Below are 23,161 nucleotides of genomic sequence, written 5' to 3'. Positions count from 1 at the left end.
GGTTGCTAAGAGAGATGCAAGGCTTTGTGCTGGGCTCCCTCCCAGTTAATTAAAATCCTACTTTATCTGTTTCATGCTTTCAATTAGAAAGCTCTGGAAACGGCCCAAGCCTCTGCATGTAGATAACCACAGCAATAAGATGTGATTAATACAGGCGTGGAGGGGTATTTGAGCTGCAGGTTGCAGCACTGCCCTGCTGTTGTGTCCATACCTTGTTGTTGTTTGAAACCTGTGATCATGTACGTCTTCTGAACTGCAGCGATGGCTGAAGCAGCAGACAGTCAGCATCACCATTCAGCTGGTGCCAAATCTATTTTTTTTGTCATCACTCATGAAAAGAAGTGTCAGCTAGCAATGTTTTTGCTCGATTAACAGCAGATCCATCAATGCCCTCCTCTGCTTTTCACAATCAATTAACTGCAACACAGAAGCCAAGCTGTACGGGTAATCAATCACGCTAAGCTTAGCACATTATAGTTTAATGAGCATGTGGTGCTGTTTTTGGTTGTAGTTTCTGTTCCACCAGCCAAAGCTATTATTTCTTGGCAGTCTGAAGCACTGTGACATGCTATCAGAACAAACTCTGTATGATAAAAATAATAATGCTTTTTTTTTTAATCTAAGAATATTATATCAGTTATTTTGATGTTACTGTTAAGTGTGCAATCAATTACCCCTCAATCAAAAACCTAAAAAAACAACAAGGAAGTGATAAGTGACAAGGATTTACAAGCAAAATGCTTATAAAACAAAATACAAACAACAGTACCAAAGTCTTTTTGTCACATACGATACAAATGTATTTTAATTAAACTGGCATGCAATGTCGGAACAACAAAACCCTTTCCTCTTCTGTTTTCAAACAAATTATTCTTCACAAACACCTGGTATCAAACAAACCTTTGCACAACACAGAATATTTACTGCCATCTACTGGTCACTCTATGAAATCACAAAGTGGCAACTGAGTGCCTCAGTGAAGATGAGAACGACTCGGGGGGTCAGCGTAGAAATGTGTCCTCTCCATACCAGAAGTACCCTTAGGCCGGTTATTAGTGGTGGGGCATTGTCTTCTTGGAACGTGTGAGGCTGGGGCATGCAGGAGTCATCTTCATGGACTTTTCATGTCCCCACTGCTCTCTCTGGGGATCTGGGCTGGTGGTATCTGGAGAGTAAAGCCTCTTCCTATGGCAGGTAAGGCATATAAGGTTGATGGCTCTTTCCCACAGTGCCTTCCTCTACCTAATGTGCCCATCAGTGCCTCTGTGCATCCTCTGCCCACACCTACAGACAGGGGACTGACAGAGGGCGTCTCTTCCTCAAAGTCTGATACTGTGACTGTGACTTGAGCCTGAGCTGGGGTGTCAAGAAAGGCAAGGACATCTGCAGATGAAACACTGGAGGCCTTTGGAGGGCTTGTGGGTGGCTGGTCAAGGAGGAGGTCCGGTTGTGCTGATGAGTGTGACTCCACAGCTGCAGGTCCAAGGGAGTTTGTCTGTGTCTGACTATCCCCCTCTGCTGCAGGTGAGGTCTGGGGTGGAGACTTAGTTTGGGGGTTGAAGCGAGCCAGCAGACCCTGCTCTGTGACCAGGTAGTGGTTAGCAGCCCACTCCCGACGCTCATAATGCATTTGCTGCAGCTGCTTGAGCTCTCTGGGCAACTCTAACACACTCTCCTGTGGATGTAAATAGGTAGACGGGGGGTTTACCTACCAACCTGGATGCTTCTGTTAAATTGAAGCACATTCAATAAAACTGACTAATCTTGGTGAAATGACACATTTATGACTGCAGAAAAATGCGGTGTTTAATAAGTGTAAATTAAAAAAAAAAAAGGTTTTAAATTTTATGTTGACACACGTATTCTGCATTTTTCCATTACTTGTATTTATATTTCAAGTGCTAACCAATGTTAGCCTAGTAAACTACCCAGGTGGAAGAAAAAAAAAAGAAGCCTTGATGTCAGCTCTTTGAATAGACCAGTGTAAAAGGCAACCATTCATAAGTCCTTTTAGATAAAGAGATATTGTTTTTCTTATATTTGATTGGTCATAGAGTGCACACACCAGCTAGCAAGTACAAGGATGCAAAATGAAAAAACAAATTAACTTCTCATTTGTAAGTTACTCACCATGCTGACATGTACCATTTCATCAGGTTCATAGTGGCTGCTGTTAAGGTATGCATCTACCAGGGTCATGTAGTCTGTCATGAGCGTGTCCAGCAGCACCAGTCTGAGAGGCTGCAGGTGGATCACTGACAGAGCCATCACCTTCAGCAGGCTCACAGGACATGGACGCTTGTACCACATCTCCTTTTCCTCCTGAAAAAGAAAAAACAAAACACACTTGTGATTACAGCACAGAGATGCAAATATACACTAAAAACACACAGGGTGTCTGCAGGTTTGAACAAGTGAAATTTTAGACTTTTTTAGACCTTTTTTAGACCATCGTGGGTGAAATTTAAGACCTTCACGGAGTATTAAAAAAAAAAAAAAAAAAGAACAAGCCCAGATTGCAGTCAATTGACATTTATTGTAAATGAAACGAATATATATACAGCCATAATTTTCATCATTTACATCAGATTATGGAGGATGAGGGCCAATTTCAAAATCCCATATTGAACTGAGGGCCACTAACGAGGCAAAAGCAGAAAGAAAAGATTCCAAAAAGATTACAAAGAAGATTAATTACATATTTCGGAGCGCTGCACTTTTGATTGCAATTTGGTCCTCAAGAGCCTTAATCTGGGCAAGTTTGTCTTTAGCAGCCCTCCTAAGAGCATTTGATTTAAATTTACACTTTCCCATATTTGTGTGATTTCTCCAATCCCGCCTTTCTCGCACTCTACACAGCCCGCGAAGAACAATGCTTGATCATCCTGTGACGACAGTACATTTCCGTTTCACGTAGTCTGTAATTTGTAGTTTTTATCGTGCGTTCCGCCAACATCAACATGTACTCAGGACTACACAGACCATAACCGCCACCATTAGAGAAAAAAAAGAACGGCGTGGTAATGTACGTAAAATAATACTTTTTTAAAACCTGTATCGATATTTCGCATTGAAACGTTTGGTCTTAAATTACTCAAACTCAATTTTAGACTTTGAGTGCAAAATAGCCTGTATTTTAGACTTTTTTAGGCCTAAAATTTAAAATGTCTAATTTTAGACTTTTTAAGACTTTTTAAGACCCCGCGGACACCCTGACACATTTCCTGTTGTGCCATTATGATGTCTAGAAAGGTGTGTGTGTGTGTGTGCTGTACCTTGGTGAGCTGTGACTTCATCTGAAGGGATAAGAGCTGGGAGGAGGGCACCTTCAGATGGAGACTCACCACCTCCTGGAGAGTACTGACTCTGTCAGGAAGAAACCCGCCTGTCTGCGAGTAGAAACACATGACATCTGCCACCTTAACACATGCAGAAAAAAAAACACAAGAAAAACTTGAGTGAGACATGAGCCACGCATCATGCTGACTTCTGAAAGGTGTAGCATACTGTGCACATGTTCACCTGTGTGTCAAAGACATTGGTTAGCTTTACTCCAAACTGAGCAATCAGACATCCAGCAATGGCTCGGCAGTCATGAATCACCTGTTCCAAATGCATAATGAACATGATGTTATGATAATAATAATAATAATGATCAAAACTGTGACTGAACATAATTTCTTCACAGCTTACTTTTAATATGTGCTTATTTTCCAGGACCATGGACAGACCGTTCTTAAAAGCCCGGGCTCCCAGCAACAGAATATCAAACAAGTATACCTTGTTTTTAGTGGCAATCTACAACAATGAAAATGAGCCAGAGTTATTGTTTTAAAGAATAAAGGAAGGGAAGAAGGAAGGAAGGAAGGACGGTCGGAAGGAAGAAATCAACAAAGCAGGAATAAAAATAGGTCTGTGCTTCACAGGATTTCTCACCTGCAGCCAACACAGTCTCCCATGCTTAAATACCTCGAGTCCATCCACTCCCACACCAATCACATGCTGCTTCTTGATGTGCATCACCTAAAGGATGGGAACTCAAGATATTATAGCTCTTTTAAGACAAGAGGTCTCAGTACACATCTCCACCATTATTTACTGTCCACAGACATGTACATATATGTCAAAAGCATTTAAGTGACTTATGCAACAGCAAAGAAACTTTGAATCAACTTACAGCAGGCCCAAACTTCTCATGAAACTCATCGATGACTACGAAGTTGATAGACTCCTCTTCATCTTCATCATGATCTACAAAAAGGAAGAACCTCTCAAACATGATTAATGATTTCTCTTAAGAAAGACATGAATCTGTAGGTGTTTGTCACTAAACTCACCCATTATGACTGTCTTCTTGTATGGCTGAAACTTTTCCACGTTCAAGTGGTCTTCAAGTCTGTGGTCATGAATATTTCTGTGTAACACACTGCAGGTTTCAGTTTATGGTCAGTGTGCTGTCACCAGTAGTGACACACTTACCCACTGCCACTCTCTCCTTCATCTGTAAATTCCACTGTTGATACAATTATATATACATATTACAAAAAAACAAACAAACAAAAACAAAACACACATAAAAACTTCAGTAATCTAAATCTTCAGATCAGCCTTTTTTTCCCTAAGCCTTCGCTTGTCATGAGTTTACTCACCATTGAGAATCTCATGTCCAAAGAACACTTGCGAGCCAGGATATTTGCAGCCATTGGTACCACTAACGACTGAAACAATACACAAACATTAACGTTACTTTAGCTAATAACAGTGAAATATTTAGGCCCACGGGAAGCAGATGTCTTTGAACACAACCAATGATTAACCCCTCAACAATGTTATACAGTAAGGATAACTGAACAAGACACGGTGAACATTTGTCTAACCGTCCGCCAAGATCAAAGTTTTGTTGAGATTTATACGCTGGACGACGCCAAAGTAAGAAGAAGTCTTGAGGGTCAGTTTAATGCGTTTTCCCTTGAGGATATTTATGAACTCAAAGTCGTCCAAAACCATTTTTAAGCCATGTAAGAGTTGTTTCGAGCAGTTTAGAAAAACACAGTGCTGTTATTATATAAGACTGTCAACGCTTGAGACACAGCACCAGCGAGCTAAGTTCGCAACTCAACATGTAGCTAGTTAGCTTAGCTACTTAGCGTTGGCGCCCTGTGAGGTAAAGCGACGAATTTAATGTGGCGTTCAAAAGCCCCTTGTTATTTTCACATTCAACTATGTAGTCCCTGGGTAACATGATAAAAATAAGGCCAATAAATGGCAATATTTCGTGTTATAATATACATTTATTTATGACATTTAATGCTTTATACTAGACAAACTACACATCAGCATATAATGATGATTTGTGTAAAGTTACTACATGAATAATTTGTAAATTTCCGACTTCGGTGTGACCCAGTGAAGTGAAATAGAGAGTGGCGGATGCGCTGTTAGGTTTAAAAAGACATTTGTCAAGTTAGAATGCTTGTGAAAATCAGGACACCAAACTGAAAGTCAAGATATTGTCAAATTAGCAGAAAAATTCAAAAGACGGTTTACAGAGTGATTAAAACATTCTTGTTTGCAGAAGGATACTGCTCTCATATTTACTCCAAGTTCTACTTTTTGAAATTTTGTTCAGTGTACAGTATGATGGAGGTGGAAACAACAACAGGAGCAGACAGTAAGCACTGACTACACCTTAATGCAACATTTTAATATTGCATCTAATTCACAATAACTGCTTTTCCCAGGTGGTCAGTAGACAGGCAGTAACTCAAAACATCCACCAGGGGGTGACTACAACTCACGTACTGAGCTAAATGCTCTCAGTCCCAGTTCTGTCACACTATTGAAGGAAGGAGAAAGGTCTATTCATTTTAATCCACATTACAAAATGTGTGCATGTGAGAGTGTCAGTGCACTGTGTTGTTCTGTGGCAAGAAATCTTCATTACCATCTTTATGTAGACCCTAAAGGCATAAATCATCATGCTGCCAACTGCAGCAGTCACTGGCTGACTACTAATTGGCTATGCTGCATATTTTGCAGAAACATCTGACCACAGGGCTGATGTCTGAACTGCTACCCGATCATCTTTAATATTCTGCTATATACAGGTATGCAGAGGAAACACTCCTGAATACTATCTACTTTATATTGGAAATGAGAACAGGAACAACAATGATATACAGTATATGAAAACCACAAAGCAGGTTTCTGTTATTCAGAAATCACCATGGTTTTTTAAATTGTCTTCCAATCTAAAGAATAATAACCAAAAAAAGCCCACACAGATGTTAAAAATGCATGTACACATTAGAGCATAATCAGCAGAAGATATATATTATTATACATATTATAGAAATATAATTCAAATTTGATCATAAATTTGATTCAGATTTATTATGTAATGTCTTAAACAGACATTCTTCTCCTTTAGTAGAAATTACATGTCCTTTGCCTAGTTTAGCTTTCAATTTTCCTTATAAGGATTTGGTTTGTTGTTGGTTAAAAAAGTGGGTGGCGATTTGCAAAGAAGCAATGGTCACAACAACTGTAACACAAACCCCAAACAGTAATACACGCTGAACCACTTATTCCTTGAAAAATCATGTAAAATGTTGAATATTTTCAATTATTTTTATTTAAGCAGTGCATGTCTGTCAGTATTACTGGGCTCAACGTCATAACAAAAAAATGAAATTGGATGCATTTAGCCACATGGGGGCAGGCTTAAGGCATAGCTGGCTGGTTTGATAACAGTAGAAAAGGATACACACAAGCTATCTTATCAAATGTACACAGCTGCTAATACCCAGGTTCTCATGTCTTCACTCTGCCTGCGGAAACGCATGAATCAAAACCACTGTTCAGATGTGGATGGCAAACAGGGAGGCACCTTATCAAAGGGAGGATACTCTGGGGTGCAGGAGGCACAAAGCTGTCTCAGATTTTATCATAGACTGTACACACCTTATAAGCTTTGTCCTGTGGTGTGTGTTTCTCCTCCTGAGCTCATGCTCAGTTAAAGCTAAGTGAAAAAGGGCACATGCAAAGCAGAGCTCAATAATTCCTTTTTGGCTTAAATTGGATGTTTTATGGTCAAAAGAAAAAGTTGTTATTAATTGTATAAGTTACATCATTTTCTAGGGGTTTCACATTATCTATATTCATTATCCACTTCAGCTGAGAAGTGAGGAGCACTTCTTAAATCAAAGTAAGAATGTGCTCTTTGTAGGGTGGGAATATTTTCAAAATGAAAAAAAACATCAAAATGATTTCATTTCATTAGTTAGTTTTGGTCTACATTGTACAGACAACATTATCACAGGGCTCGGCAGACTTCTTAAAGCAGTCGAAATACTTCAGGAAACATCTTATTTGGACCACCTACAGTATAGTACAATAATATTATCCACTCATACAACATAAGCCATGATGGAACCCACAGCCACTGTTATCTTCAGAGGAAGGCCCACCCTTTCCCGTTCTGCAGACTGAACAAACAAAAAGTTTTAGTTAACTACAAGAGAGATCACGTCTCACTCAAATTTTCCAAATTGTATTTATGTTAAGGCCGCCCCCCCCCCCCCCCCCCCCAAAAAAAAGACCTGGACCCACGATTTTATTTTATTTATTTATTTATTTATTTTCTAAATATGATTTGATATAGCTGTGGAGACTGAAATTTGACTGAGAGTGATCAAATTAGTAATCCCTATTACACTTTCAATTGACTGAGACGGTTGTAAAATGTATTAACTGCTTCTCATTTTCCTGGATCTTCCCCTCAAGAGAAACTTCACCTACCAAACTAACTCTCTGATTAAAGTTGTAAAGCATAAACCAGTGAGAACACGACTTTGGACGCAAAGAAGTAACGACTTGTGAAGTACAGATCCCACTCAGGGTGAGTGACAAGCCCAGCAGCACGGCCGCCCACTCACAGACAAGCTGGGTGAATCTTAATTGTGTAACGTTCATTGACGAGTCAGCACAATGCTGCTGAGACCGCGGAGGCGCACTGAGCGATGAAATGCTCCCATCGAGGAGAACACAGATGGACAGCCTAGTTCAGCCGCTCGTCGCCCAGTACCTCGCCATGGGATGTCAATCAAAAGAAAACATACAAAACGAAAGTATATCGTCGGACGAGAAGGGAAAGGACGATGCGTAAGTCAGATCTTCTTTTCACGTTTTTTTTTTTTTTAATTTTTTTCTTTGTGCGTTTTTTTTAACTGAGGAGTTTCAGGTGTTGTTTTAGTGAAAATGTGTATACCATTTCAACAGTAACTTGATCGTTTCAGGTGTCAGAGTTGTTTTCGTGACTGTACCTAGCTGTAAATAAACAGGTGTGTCTGTGTCTTTGTTTTTTTTTTGGTAAAACGGTGCACGAAAGCAGAAATGATGCCAACCAAGTATTTTACGCACAAAAGCGCCATAGATTAACCGGCTCTTTAACCTCAGTTGTTTTTTTTGACCCGCTGTGCTTAAACTGCTTATGTTTAAAGCAAATTCCTTCTTGTTTACTGGTCACTCAACAGTTTAAAGTGGATGTCCGCAATCAACCGGTATTTCCCTAAGTTAAAGGAAGGAAATGAGAACAATGAACAGCAAATTCCCAGGGGGGTTTCTTAAATTCAAAACAATAGCTTCTTTTCTTGTTACAGCTACACACATCATGTCATCATATATGTGTAATAATCGGTGGTCTCATAAAAATATGGTTTGACACAGAAGTACAACACTATACCTCCTCACATGCAAGCAGACAAACACACTTCTTTCCTTGCAATAAACCCTCTCGTCCCTCCTCCCCCTCACTGGTCTTATCTTGCTTGTTTCTCAAGCAGAGCCACTCCAAGATGCAGCTCCAGGTCTAGAGTTTCTCCTCCAGGCCGTCCTCACCGGTTCCACAAACCCAGCCCGGCCCAGACCGTCCCAGGTAAATCCATGATGTCCCTGGGACACCTCACCAAGGGTGCGAGCTGGGAGGAGCTCATCCAGGCCTGTCTGCAGTCCTTCGGTAAGTCCATGCTGACCTGCCTGAGCACTAGTGTTGAGTTCGACAAGGTGAAACACTGCTGTGAAATGTACAGCAGGAGCAGAGGTGTTTGTACTGATGTGGTATATTGCAGTCTTGCAACTCTATGGATGCCTTTTCTTTTTTAAGATGCACTGTTCTGCAGCGCTTGTCTCTACCGTTGAGAAACAGTAAGATTGTAAGCTCAGACACAGGAAACTCTGCCCTATTTGTGATCACATACTCTTATAGTTTCTAAGAAGTCTCTGTTTTTTCCCAGCACTTTTCCTGGTATTTTGCTGCAAATCTCTAACAAGTTTGGGCAGGCTATTTAACAAGAGGAGGGTGGTGCTTTGCGTTTGAAAGTAAAATGGATTCTCTTAATACAGCTGTATTGATGCTTGTCTGATTTTGCTTTGAGTGACTGTAAACGTCCTTGATGTTTGTTTAGATTTCTTCAATTGTAAGCTGCTCTGTTTGGTCAATTACTGTATTAAGTGCTAATATTTAAGTGGATGCAGGATTAATAGAGGGTTTTTTTTAATGAAAAAAAAAGCACAGCAGTGATTGAGGAGGCTGTAGCTGGATCAATCAAGCAAAGATCATTGGCTTCATCAAGTTGTCTGGAGTGCTCTCTGAGTTATGGTGATTGCGTCTCTGAAGAGACAAGCTTTCAAATTGCCGTTGCCTGGTTACACAAATGGAGCAAGAGCAATGGAGAGGTGTTACAATGGGCTGCACATAAAATGACATCCCGTAACAACATTTATCTGCAGAGAGGTAGAATCGGTCAGTGACGACAGCCTGACGCTCATTTCACATTCATTAGTTAAGGAACTCCATAATACAATATCATACAGAGCTGCCTGTAATTTCAGTGTCAGTATGCAAAATATGCGATTCGTACACACATCTCCAAGATATTATCTGTACAGTACAGTGTGTTATGACTGAGGGTTTTAACAGCTTCTCCTGATAAAATGGAGCTCAGTTCTGCTCCTCCTGGCCCACATCACAGGCGAACCCCTGAGGGCTACGAGTCCTGCCACCTTTTCAAATGTGAGAGTGCACGTAAGAGCTATTTGAAGGATTACCTGATGGCAGCTTCAACCCTGGCTGAGCCGAAAGGTCAGCTCCCCAAACAGTGGTCCTCAGATGCTGACCAGCCTTTGAAATGCAGAGCACTATGAGGTGTGGATCAATAGCTGTTGACATCATCGCCCTCTCTAGACTGCACTGCACTGGGCTCCACTGATCATCCCTAGTGTTTACCTAATTCATTTATAGTTTGTTGTTGTTGTTGCTGTTTTGTATAAGTTACATATAATTTATGTTAAATACTTTTACATTTTTATTTGTCATGACTTACAATATCTGTAGATATCAATCATTGTGTGTAAATCAAGTGTCAAAATAACATATTTTATAGTTAAAGTTTTCTGTGGGTGTGACAGAAAGGTTTCACCCTTGACAGTGGTTCTCAACCTTTTTTGGCAGATGTACCTGTCATGTTCCAAATGTGCTCATTTTAAGTGATTTTATATGGGATGCTATTTAGCTATCAATAATCTAAAAGTGGATATGGCGGATGTTTACATTTTCTTTTTAAATAGCTAAACAGTCAAATCTCTGCTACCAATTGGAGCAGCAGAAGCGGGACGTTTCAACTATTTACACATTACACATTATTTTTACCTGACTGTTTCAACTATTAATTCTTTACTTTTATTCATTACTGTTCTTGCAATTTATCCATTATATTAAGTAGTAAAAACTATTTTACATTACTTTTAGCCATTTTGTTCCGTTTTAGTTCTGTTGAATTCTACTTTAATAGGTTATCCATCTGTTTTAATGATTTATTTCAATGTCTTTTTTCGCTTGCTAACTAGTTTTTGCATAGTTTTGGCCATGTGCTGTTCAGGTGTGATATCCATTTTTTTAATCAAATCATATTTATCAAATTAGTTGAGCTACTCTACAGACTTTTGATGTGTCACTGAGAACTGCAAAAGTGCCCCTGGTTGGGAATCGTGGCTCTCAAGTATAACTACAAACAGTATTATCCATAAAGTTACAGTGGGTTCTGATTATTATAGAGCATTTTACACAGCGTACAGCGAGATAACCATCATCCTGGATCTAACTTGGATTCCTCTAAAACAAAGGGACCATCCAGTCTGATAGCCTCTGTCAAAACAAGGAAACATTCATGGGCCACACCAAACCTGCCTGCAGCTGATGAATGTCTAAGATAACCTTAAAAGCAGGCCAGGCGCTGCGTGCCCTCGGCAGTGTTTATCGCTACACAGCATCGCACAGTTCCAGTGTAGTGGCAGCAGCTTTCCTAATTTTCCAGTCGCTAACAGACAGTCCAGAGGGGATTTCCTCCTGCAATTAACCCTGCACGAGGAGGGTTAGTGGTTGGAAAGTTGTGAAAAAAAAAGGATGGAGTAATTGTTTACCTGATGGGGAGTCATGACTTCCTGTTGTGCATTTACCACAGTTCTGACTTTGCCTGATTCACACCTGATTGTTAGGAGATCGTGAATTTAAAACATGAGTGAAAACTGATACTTTAACTAAAGCAGGGAGGTGGTTATTGCTTCATATACATATGGCCTAACTGCATATAAGCTTTGCTTCTTTACCAGCCGTGTCCTTTTGAATGCTAGACATTGTTTCACTTGTCTCTTTTACTCTCGTATTGACTCGACTGATGAGGTCACAGGATTGAGCTGGTAGTGACTGTGTTTTACAAACAGAAACACACCCCATGCAGGATATGAGGGCTGGATTAGTCAGCTGTGGCTGGAGTGGTGAGTTGCTTACAGATAACAAAGATTAGAAAACATGTTGCCATGGCGTCTGAGATATTTCCAAGGTGATATGGTTTAAAAGTGGGACCTCTAGACGCCTGATGTCCTTGATGGTGTCAAGATACTGGTAAAGCTTAAAGGGATATTCAGCAGACAATTCACAGACGTTCTTCAGATTTTCAGCACAATGTGTTAATTCTCTGCAGATTGTGGGAGGAAGATGTAAACAGCCTAAAATGTCTTTCCATGGTATAGAAATAATATTTGTGAAGCTACAATTAAATAGTCTTCCTCTTTATGTCAGACAGTAATTCACTGTGTGTCACCGTGGTTTTTAAGTTTCTCTGGAGATAAGTGGCGTGTTGCTTCACTAAAGTGGGCTGGAAAATGCATCTTCTGCAATTATAGGTCAGATCTGGCAGTGCCATGTTATGTAATATTTTTTACACATGTAGTCTCGTTTTTTTTTAAGTGGTTGAAAAGAACATTTTCCCTCTCTCCGTGGATCTCAAGATGTCAACTGTAATGTAGAATCAGAGGAGAAAGATAAGGACAGCTGGTCTGATCACAAAGAGAGGAAGTGAGATATATGTAAGGAGAAAGGAAGCAAAAAAAAGGGTAGTGAGACAAACAAGCCGCAGAGGTTCACACAGTCAGAGGTTAAGGCAAATCTTCAGCACCAGGGTCTGTGGATAGTATGATGAAATGCATCAGTGTGTGAGCATTAGTCACTGTTTCACCGGGTTAACCTAACCCTGTATTCTCCACTGATGGAAATTTCTACGTTGTAGTTTTCATACAGAACACCTGAGGTTTATACAGTTATATCCTTCTTTACTTGTGCTTATCTCAAAGCAGCATTAAAAAAAAATCCAATCAGATTTGTAATCAAATGTTTCTTACCTGTCTGGGGCCACAGAAACACTATAGCCACAACTATAGTGTTGATTTATTTACAAAATGCGACCTATCTGAAAATAGTCAATATTTTGACTGTCCCAGTTGAGAATAATTTTCATTATCAATTCTTTTAGCAACTGTCTTTTTGATTAATCATTTAGAAAATGTTCAACAATTACAATCACAATTTCATAGAGCCTAACCAGGCATGTATTTAAATGTTGTGATATTCACATAGCAACCATAAACAAACTAAACAAACAATAAAAACCATGACTTAAATAATTAATTATCAGCTGATTGATATTAATCAACCAGTTGCTGCAGCACCATAGTTGATATACAGTAGCTCTTTCCCAACCCCAGTCTAATTTGTGAAATTATATTTTCATTGCTAACTGATTTAAATAAGCCAAACTATTTAAAGGATAGGAAATAAACCAAACGTGTCAATTAGCATGCCACCCCCCCGCAAAGTATGTCCACAAAACATGTCACAGATTATGGTAATCCACCCAACATGGGGGCACATTAAAACACAACTTAAAAATCTAAATGTGATGTGTCAGACGCAACATGGGACTGATTCTGGTTTGGTAAAACGTAGGCAGGGGAAACCCCATGTCACTGATGCAAGTTTTATTTTAAAGGGCTGACATGTTGACTTGTGTTCCTGCTCCACTTTGTTGCAATGATGGTGCACTCAAGTGTGCGCATTTTGTCTTGCAGACTCGGATGGCTGCTTATGTCGGAGCAGCCACCTGTTGAACATCACCCTGACCATGCACCGTCTCCTCATCTCCTCCAGTGATCTGCTGGACAAACTCATCACTCTATATCCTTCAGCAGTCCATCATCAAGCTATAACCGCTATCACAACACATCGTCCAATGCTCTATCACAGTGCATTGGCCAGTTTTGAGCACCAAATGTAACATGGGATCAGATCACTAGGCTCTCTGTGTGCTGCTTTCTTTTGGTTGTCAACAGCAACGGGCAATCAAGCTTGTACTTGGCTTACAATGCAGCCTGTAGCTGTCAGCGCAAAATCTGATAGGCAAATGGTAGTTCATGTTTACTCCTGCTGTTAGTTGATGTAGACCTTTTACGTCTCTGTCTGCCTGTGTAAATTTCCTTCCTTCTGGCCACTATATCACATGTATGTAATAACAGGGAGTCTGTTACCATTGTGTATGGTCTCTTTCAAAATGTTTGATTCTGCCTCTTTCATTTTACCCACTTCACACTACAAAAAACACATGCTTTTTTGTAGTGTCTTGTGACTTCAGTGGAGGGCCTGTAATTTACGCTTCCATTCAGGAAACAGCAGTGGCGTCACAAAGCCTCTCAGAGGAGCTTACTGGCCCGGCAAGCAGCCTTGGGGTTTCAGGTGTTAATTACCTCTGCCTCTTTCTCATACAAGTCCTCTTCAACTATATATAAACACGGACCCTCTATTGCTTAAAGAGGCCCCTGCACACACTAACCCACGTCAGAGCATGCAATGCCGAATAGCCCCTCTGCTATTTTTAACTCCCTTGCTCCGAGCCGAAGACCCAAAAGGATACATCAAATAAATTCAGTGTGTGGGTTAGGATCAGGGAAGAGACACAGGGGCCATTAACAGCCTTCATCACAGTCTGGCCACGGGACTGCGTGGGCAGTTCTTCTGTTCTAATGACGCAATTAGCCTTTTTATGTACATCATTTCAAGCTGATTTCTGCCAACTGAGAGCCATAGTGTTAGTCTGTTTATAAAAGCTGCTTCATCTAATAAGGAAATCCTTATTAGATGAAGCAATGCACATTAACCAACAGTTGTATAGATGAAGATGAAACATTGATTGTGTGTTTTCTTTTTGCATTTTGTTATCCACTTGCTTCTGTATGCCAGAATGATTCATTCTGTGATGCTCATCAGGGTTTTGCTTCATGCATTCGCCTCCTCCCACATTTCCAAATGTCACTTCTGTTTGCCTTTTAGTTGAGTTGCTGTAGTTTTTATTAATGAGTTGTTTGTAGGAAAGACATTCTGCAGTCTAAGCAACCGTATGTTCATTATTTACTCATACATCTCAAGAACAGTGTTGAAGATCAGCAAATTCAGAGGTGAGATATTTTCACCTAAAGCAAAGATGTGGCTGAACCTGAAACAATGCTGGTCTCTTGATGTGAATTTCGGCTTTAACATTCAGACAATTAAACCACTTTCTACTCAGGGTAATAGTCACGATCTGTCAACATCATCAGTTCCTTAACCAAAGTCTGTACATTCAAAACAGCACTGGACAATGAAAGGCCAACAGAATGCCAGAGGATATGCTACTTCATCAGGTCAGTCTAACACACACACACACACACATTTTCAGAGTAACATTAACTGAGTGTTTTGTATCAGTCACATGGTATGGTCTCTGATCTCCAGGCATTGGATCCAGGAATTCTGGGTGATGTTCCGGTTGCACCACAGCTTGTCAGACAGCCTGGACCAGTTCCGGGAGCTGATCAGAGAGCAGGGACAGGAGCATCTTTGCGCTCTTCTAGAGACCAAATGGATGTAAGTGTTAATCTCTGACCAGCTGGTAACTGAAACTTTAGGCCTACACGACTCTCAGTTGTTTGTTCAGTCATGGAAAGTACTGAGATCAGTCACGATACAGACTTTGAACTGTGGACAGTAACTTTGAGGCTTTTAAAGTTGCTAAAATGTAAATGTTTTTTTTTATTGTCACACTGTTTGACATCACGTATACAGTACATGTTTATAGTGTATTTTTGTCTACTTGTTCAAGTGTTGCTATATGTCACACTTGATTACACAGTGTAGATGGAAATATTCCGATTGGGGCAGCACCTAAGTTATTTTCATCATATATTATCATTATATTCTTGTTTAAGCAACTGATCATTTGATCAAATGTCAGAAAAATATCAGAAAGCTGAAACGTCTATGTCACAGTTTCCAAGGTGAGATTCTTAAAAGTCTCACTTTGTCTGACCAATAGTCCAAAACCCAAAGGTGTTCAATTTATATCATTAAAAAACAGCAAATACATAAAATTCAGATTTGAGAAGCTGACAAAAAGTCAACACTTATTTTTTTACATTTTGCTTAAAAATTATTTAAACCTAATTTAACTGACTTAATTAACTGGAAGCAATTTTCAAAATTGTGACTAATAATTATTTTCTGTCCATTGACTAGTTGGTTAAAGGGGTAATGTGGAAGAATTTGCCAACTTTCAAATTCATACTGCAAACAAATAGGGGGCAACATATTATCAGAAAATTTGGATGTTCACCCCTATTGTGAGAAACAAGAAAAAGCACTCTTTGGTCCCTCCTCCCCCCTTCCCTTCCCCTGTGCCATAGTCGGACTGGCCGTTGGGCTTACTGGGACAAATACCAGCAGGGTGTCACATCAGCGTGCTGGTAGATGGTCAAAAAAAATGTTTATCGGCCCTCTCTGTGTACCTGTCATCCAGGGTGCGTGTTCTGGGACTGGGCTCACTAGCTACTTCCAACCAAGCTTCAACCCTCACTTTCAGGTTGAGCTGATGTTAGCTTGAACAAATCTCCCCTCACCTTGGGGCAAACTGCTGCATGGATTGACAAATACTGTTTTTGTTTGAGTGGAGGAACGTTCCCTAGAGAGCACCGTGGCAACACAGGTTCTTATCCTACTCGTAGTTACTACTACAGGACAAAACAGGGCTAGCTGCTTAGCATGCATCAGTCGACAACACAGTAGGCTATAGTAACATAATATAAAAATGTCTTAGACTAATGTCAATTAGTTAATTTTCTGAATGTTTTAAACTAAAATACACACATTTTGCCCCTTTAATTGACTAATTGTTTCAGCTCTGTTCAGATCCAAAATGTACAATTTATGGCTACATCATTGCATCAAATGGAAAATCTAATGTGTCTTGTGTCTTTTCTGTTACATTTATATGTAAATTGACATTAATATCTTTGCATGTTTTTATTGACTCAAATGAAAAATAATGCTTTGTGGCTTTGATCAGTGTCTGAGATCAGTGCCTGAGTCTGTACTGATGTAAAAATCAGTGTCTAAAACTGTAATTTTCCAACTTATGAAGTCTCACAACCTTTGCTGATTATAAATGTGCTTCATGTTGTGTTCTAGAAATGAACGGGACTGGTCGTGGAAAGCCAGCCAGAAGATCAAAGCTAACAGCAGTAAAAAGAGGAAGGTTTCTCTTCTTTTTGATCACCTGGAGCCCATTGAGTTGGCTGAGCATCTCACCTACCTGGAGTTTAAATCTTTTTGCAGGATATCAGTGAGTATATATATTCATGTCTACTCAAAAAAGCATTCCACTATAGGTGGGTTATCTTTTGCACATTGTTGATTTGTTTATTTTACGTGCTTCTTCGTGAGAGTAGAACTTAATAAACATTTGGTATTTCCTCCCCACGGGAAATTCCTTGCAGTTTCCGTGCAGTGGTTCATGTTCCTCTCTCTGCTCTCTCTGCCAGTTTGTAGACTATCAGAATTACATTTGCAACTGCTGCATGAAGGACATCCCCGTACTGGAGCGTTCTATTGCCCTGTGTAATGGTATCTCCCAGTGGGTGCAGCTGATGGTGCTGAGCCGGCCAACAGCTCAGCTGAGAGCTGAGGTTTTCACCAAGTTTATCCACGTGGCACAGGTAGAAGTTAAATTAGCCCGTCACTTAAGCTCTTTTATTTTCTGTTCCTGGTCGAGCTGTTGAGCTAAAAAAAAAAAAAAAAGGGAACTGTTTGACGCATTTCCTTTTTGCTTGCTTCTACGTACTATTGTTCTCACGCCTTATCTAACTAATGACGGCCCATTGTCACACTCTAAACAACACTATGGATGCTACATAATTGGTAGTTGCATAATGCATATTCATAGAGAGCTGGTAATGATTCTCAAGAGCTCTGCGGCAGGCTTTTAACATATCCAAAGATTTTACCAATAGAAAAATATTAACTGAATGCAAGCTAATGGAGTCATCAAGTGGAACACCCTTACACACTGAGGAGTTTCTGTGAGTGGGAAAGAGAGAAATGACTCGTGAGTGCAGTTGCTGATCAGACCTTGCTTGTTAAAATCACTTCAATGTGAAGCTGCATGCAGCCTGCTGAGAAGTGACGGGCTGGCTTCAGGGAGCCGTTAGGCAAGCTTGTACTCTGGAGGACCTCTTGCACTGGTAACACTAATGCACCAGTCTGCTGCTGCTCACTGCTGTGAACCTCAAAACCCACGGGTGTGGAAATGAATTTCACACCATAATGCTCCAGTGACAGCACGAATTAGAGAACTGAAAAGAGAGGGAAAAGCACTTCCAAAAAAGAGTGAGATATCAGAGCGCAGTAAGAAAAGCCAACAATATAAGTGGCTTATGTAACGGCAGTGTTGTGAATTATATAACCAGGGCTACCTGGAACAAGTTTAATTGTGCGTGTTTATATGTTTGTGCGTAGATGGACTGATATGTGTGCTTTTATGTGTGCGTCCACCAGAGTCTACATCTTATGCACAACTACAACACACTAATGGCGGTGGTAGGAGGCCTTTGTCACAGCTCCATCTCCAGACTGAAAGACACCACCTCACATGTACCTAGTGAGGTCACCAAGGTAAACAACAACTAAGATAAGACCCAGACGATTTAAAAGCCAGGGATCAAACATTCTCATATTATTTACTACAAAAAATTCTATTCGCTCCTCAGGTCCTGAATGAGATGACCGACCTGTTGTCCTCATGCAGAAACTATGACAACTATAGACAAGCTTACAACAAATGTACAGGTTTTAAAATCCCCATCCTGGGCGTCCACCTCAAAGACCTGATTTCAGTCAATGAGGCTATGTCAGACTACGTGGAGGACAACAAGGTCAATGTCCAGAAGCTCCAGGCACTCTACAGCCACATTAATGAGCTGATCCAGCTCCAGCAGATCCCACCCAGGCTGGATGCTAACAAGGACCTTGTCCATCTGTTGACGGTAGTGCACCTTTCAGTTAGAGTCTTTTTAAATTGTTATGTAGCTTCATGTGATTCACTGCATTGTACTGAACTCAAGCACAGATGCAAATGAGTGTGTTACAGCATGTGAATTGTCTGCGCTTGTGTGGGTGTGATGAGAGTCTATGATCTATGAGTGTGTGGGTGACGAACTGAGTGTGAATGAGAGAGAGTTGAGATTACTGTATTGTTGTATTATCTGTGTGCAGCTCTTTAATTGTACTTGAACATCAGAATGCCCATGAAGAGATGATAGTTAGCCTGTGACCTAAATTTGCCCTCATCAAAACATGTTTCAAGGAGAAATCTAGATGTACAGAGAGCTCTTTCTGTTTACAAGCCATGTGTAGACATGTGTTCTCTCTTTCCCCAACAGCTGTCCCTGGACCTTTACTACAGCGAGGATGAGATCTATGAACTGTCTTACGCCAGAGAACCCAAGAACTGTAAAGCACCTGTGAGTGATGGAAGCAGAGACACTTTAACACCTGTTTAACAGCTGGCTTTAAAGCTGTAGTTTGACATATAGGGAAACACTTAATTTGCTTTGTTGTTGACAGTTAGATGAGAAGATTAAGTCTCATGTCAGTACGATTAATATGAAACTTAATAACTTTAAGACTAAACAGCTAGGACACAAGCAAAAATGTACTTAAATAAATAGTTTGATATTTTGGGATAATACACGTTCTTGTTCTAGCCGAGTGAGATAAGCAGGCTATTACTGCTCTCATTTCTTTACACTTAATCTGAAGCTGCAGCCACCTGGTTAGCTTAGCTTAGCCCAACTACAGCCAACAGCCTGCCCGGTTAGGTTAGCTTAGCTTAGCATAAAAACTGGAAGGAAACAGCTAGCCTGGCTGTGTCCCAACATAACAAAATCGTGTTGAGTCAAAGAACTGAGAGGCCAAGAACTGGTCCAGCAGATAACCCTTATCAATAGCGAGTTGTTGTTTTTATATTTGCACACTGTGCATAGATTTAGTGTAATACAACTGCTCAAAAAGTATTTTACATGTGTATCTGCCCGGTCAGACTTATTTTGTTTTAATGACTAATTAATTTTCTATCAGCCAGCCACCCCCTCTAGACCTCCAGTGGTTGTGGACTGGGCATCAGGAGTGGCTCCTAAACCTGACCCCCGAACCATCAGCAAACATGTGCAGAGAATGGTGGATGTAAGTGCTTCCGTTTTTAAAATAGCCTCCGCCTAGCTACTCAGTAAAACTGTCATTTAACAATAACCATTTATTTTAACTATTCTTCTGCATGCTGCCATCCTGACAGCCTGCTCTTGCAGCTATTGTTCACCAACAGTCACACAACAATGGTTTTTGCCTCTTGTCTTTCACAGTCCGTGTTTAAGAACTACGATCACGACGAGAATGGCTTTATTTCTCAAGAGGACTTTGAGAAAATTGCTGCTAGCTTTCCTTTTTCCTTCTGTGTCATGGACAAAGAGAAGTGAGTGTTTGGCAGGTCACGCACTCTCTCTGAGCTCATTTGTGACTTCAGAGGAGAGGAAGCAAACGTGGTATTTGTAGTGATGAGTGTAGCAACAGGAAACATAAAATAGCTGCAGAACTAACCATGACTCCAACCACTAAATATTCACTCTTATTTCTCACGCACGCCCAGTAGTACATGATGCTCACAACACAGGGAGGAGTATTGGATTCATCAATTAGACCTAAATATGAAAACCACTACAGTTAATGTTACTGTGTTTTCACATTACACAATGACAAGTATTTCCCATAAATGCTGTATCATTTACAACTTTGTTTCCTCTAATACAATATACTGTGTATGTGTTGCCATTGTCCAGGGAAGGCCTTGTCAGCAGAGAAGAGATCACAGCCTATTTCATGCGGGCCAGTGTCATCTGCTCCAAACTGGGGCTTGGGTTTGTCCACAACTTCCAGGAGACCACTTACATGAAACCCACCTTCTGTGACAACTGCTCAGGATTTGTAAGTCAACATACAAACTCAAGGAGAAAAGTGTATGATGAAATACAGAGAAATACAGTTTTACTGCTATGTCAGTGTTTGCAAACACCCAAACAATATTTAATTTGGGTTTTAGTCTTGCTTTTGCTTGTTGATACTGAATTATGTGAATTGTTTTTTCTCCATATTCTCATTCACAGTTGTGGGGTGTCATCAAGCAAGGTTACAGATGCAAAGGTAATTGTTGCACTGTATGTAGTGCATCTTTGGCATGTCTATCTTTGGCCAAATGTTACAGTGCTTACATGTCATACTGAGAAGAGGTATACACTGTGTCCTGTGGGGAGCAGGTAACGTGAAGCTATCTTAGGAAGGTGTACTGTGGTTTTCTGTGTTGCATATTGCGAGCTGAACCTTGCAACACATAAAAAAAAAGATAGTCTGCAGTCAGAACCACAGTTTTCCCCCTCCCCCATCCTTCAAAAGACCTGAGAGCTATTTGTTTGGTTGACAGTAATCATGCAAAGGTCTGAGAGTTGCATTTGCAGAACAGATAGTGTTCAAAGAGAAATCAGTAGAAGTCAGTTTGTCAGAGTTAGACTGACACTAGTTCCTGTTCTGACATGTTGTTCATTCTTTTGGCCTGCTCAGACTGCGGAATGAACTGCCACAAGCTGTGCAAGGACCAGGTGGCGTTTGAGTGCAAGAAGAACACCAAAGTAGCCAATGCCATTGACAGTCCAACACCGAGCTCCACGCCCGTCACCATGGGCACCTCAGAGGGTGGGTTGAGGTGATGGGGTTCATTCGCAGCACAAACCGTCCCGTTGATACACACACACACACACACACGCTCAGTATTATTCATCACAGTCATAACAAATACAAAGTATGCAGATCATAACATGCATCTAACATGGAGGTAATCATTAAATCTCTCTGACATGTGCCACCTGGTGGCTGAGGATTGTATGTGGATTAACTGAGAAATCTTATTTCCTGTAATCACTGCCTGGTACACGGTACAGAAAAACAGTAAAAGTCAGTATTTACGTAATTTCACGTTTAGTTTGCAGCAGCTAAAGGAAAAAAAACTCTGCAGGTCTGCAGTGCAGGGTCTGTTGTCTGGGTGATTTCCCTTTAGCTGTCATTAGGAACTGTTTCACTTACAGTAATAGTGAAGCACCCACCTGCTGCAAGAAAGCTACTATATTCAGATCAGAGGTACTTTCAGTTTTACTTAATATGAGTTGACACATCAAGACACAGGGGTTGTATCAACACATCCCCGCTTCAAGTGTCTTTGTAATGTGCTGTTTTGTCATATGGTTCATTTGGCTTGTTTTGTAAAGCATACTGAGGTGAGACGTTTTGTTTGGTGGCCACTCATAGTTTAGATGTAGTGAACTTATTCTCTTTTAAAACACGACTGTGATAAAGCTGAAAAGTGGAAAGTCCATCATGATTAAATCTCAGAACTTTCCATTTGCCTCATTTGAAATAATTACTTATGATGTCCCACTCCCCAGGTTCAGAAGCATGTCCTTTTCCCTACCCATCAGATGACACCAAAGACTGGAGCCCAGACTCCCCAGTCATCTGCCCTTCGAGACCCCGGAGGGTCCATAGTGGCACCCAGACAGAGGGACCCCAATTATTCTCTTCAGCCCTTGAAGCCAGTCGCCCTCCACCTTCTCTGTTAGTCCCAGCAGCACCCACCCTCACCTCGTGTCCCAGCCCAGTGCCCCAGAGAAAACAGCGACACTGTGCCAAGTGGGAAAACAGATCTTCTGTTGTGCAGAAGCCTAAAGAACCAGAGGAAGAAAGCAAACCCACCTATGAATCTCTGCAGTCAGTGAGTGTCAGGACCGAGCTTCCAGCTTTCCCTCTGTCAGCTATACAGTAATTGAATGCACCACAGCTATGTCATTCACATCTTCTGTGTCTTTCCTAGGACAACCTGAGGCTGCAGAAAGTCAACGAAACACTACGGAGGAAGCTGAGGGAGACAGAGCGGGAGGTGGAGATATTAAAGACACTGCTGAAAAGGCACGCTCTCCACCCCGTGGAGGAGGACTCCTCATCCTAGACTTGTACATACAGCATACTGAACCTTCTCCAGCGAGACTGCTGCTGCCCCCGCATGGCAGCATGCATAAATCTGGATCCAGTATTTAACTTATTGGTCATGAAGAGTGCAAGTAATTTATCATTGGGTACAATGAGACCCGGCAACCTGGCATCACATGATATAAAGTGGGATACAATGCACATAACCAGTCGAGGTGTTGTAATGCTGTAATGGTCAACAGCCAATCAAAAAAAAAAAGCCAATCAGTAGGTCATCACTAATGAGGTTAAGGACATTTTTAAGGAGTATATGGATTTTTTGAAAGCAGCTACAGTACACAATGCAGTGAATACAGTTTAGCAGTTTTATATTAACAGAAA

The 23,161-nt window shown here is 40.7% G+C and overlaps 2 protein-coding genes across 4 annotated transcripts; one reads left to right on the top strand and one right to left on the bottom strand.

The window, feature by feature from the left end:
• Nucleotides 1-795: 795 nt before the first annotated feature.
• exd1 (exonuclease 3'-5' domain containing 1) lies at nucleotides 796-5,007 on the bottom strand. The gene is given in 12 exon segments (XM_041061306.1): nucleotides 796-1,114; nucleotides 1,117-1,675; nucleotides 2,131-2,322; nucleotides 3,276-3,419; nucleotides 3,523-3,603; nucleotides 3,694-3,798; nucleotides 3,937-4,023; nucleotides 4,178-4,251; nucleotides 4,338-4,396; nucleotides 4,480-4,513; nucleotides 4,650-4,718; nucleotides 4,878-5,007. Coding segments are annotated over 12 exon segments (1,596 nt in total). The 3' UTR covers nucleotides 796-1,052.
• Nucleotides 5,008-7,962: 2,955 nt separating this feature from the next.
• On the top strand, nucleotides 7,963-23,106 carry LOC121197102 (RAS guanyl-releasing protein 1-like). Of its 3 annotated transcripts, none has more exons than XM_041060511.1 (17): nucleotides 7,963-8,163; nucleotides 8,841-9,016; nucleotides 13,462-13,567; nucleotides 15,004-15,066; nucleotides 15,158-15,289; nucleotides 16,886-17,039; nucleotides 17,239-17,412; nucleotides 18,251-18,367; nucleotides 18,463-18,738; nucleotides 19,135-19,215; nucleotides 19,832-19,936; nucleotides 20,113-20,222; nucleotides 20,587-20,731; nucleotides 20,911-20,947; nucleotides 21,362-21,493; nucleotides 22,240-22,565; nucleotides 22,665-23,106. In XM_041060511.1, exons 1-17 carry the CDS (start codon nucleotides 8,027-8,029, stop codon nucleotides 22,797-22,799), a joined length of 2,406 nt encoding a protein of 801 aa, XP_040916445.1. In that variant the 5' UTR covers nucleotides 7,963-8,026; the 3' UTR covers nucleotides 22,800-23,106. The 3 variants fall into 3 exon arrangements, with proteins under 3 accessions (XP_040916445.1, XP_040916446.1, XP_040916447.1); XM_041060512.1 differs by having other exon boundaries at nucleotides 7,964-8,163; nucleotides 8,844-9,016; XM_041060513.1 differs by lacking the exons at nucleotides 7,963-8,163; nucleotides 8,841-9,016; nucleotides 13,462-13,567 and adding an exon at nucleotides 13,579-14,841 and having other exon boundaries at nucleotides 15,015-15,066.
• The last annotated feature ends 55 nt before the right edge of the window (nucleotides 23,107-23,161 follow it).

This window comes from Toxotes jaculatrix, chromosome 17, assembly GCF_017976425.1.
Source record: "Toxotes jaculatrix isolate fToxJac2 chromosome 17, fToxJac2.pri, whole genome shotgun sequence".
NCBI classification, from domain to species: domain Eukaryota; kingdom Metazoa; phylum Chordata; class Actinopteri; family Toxotidae; genus Toxotes; species Toxotes jaculatrix.
This window is presented reverse-complemented; position numbering and strand designations above follow the sequence as displayed.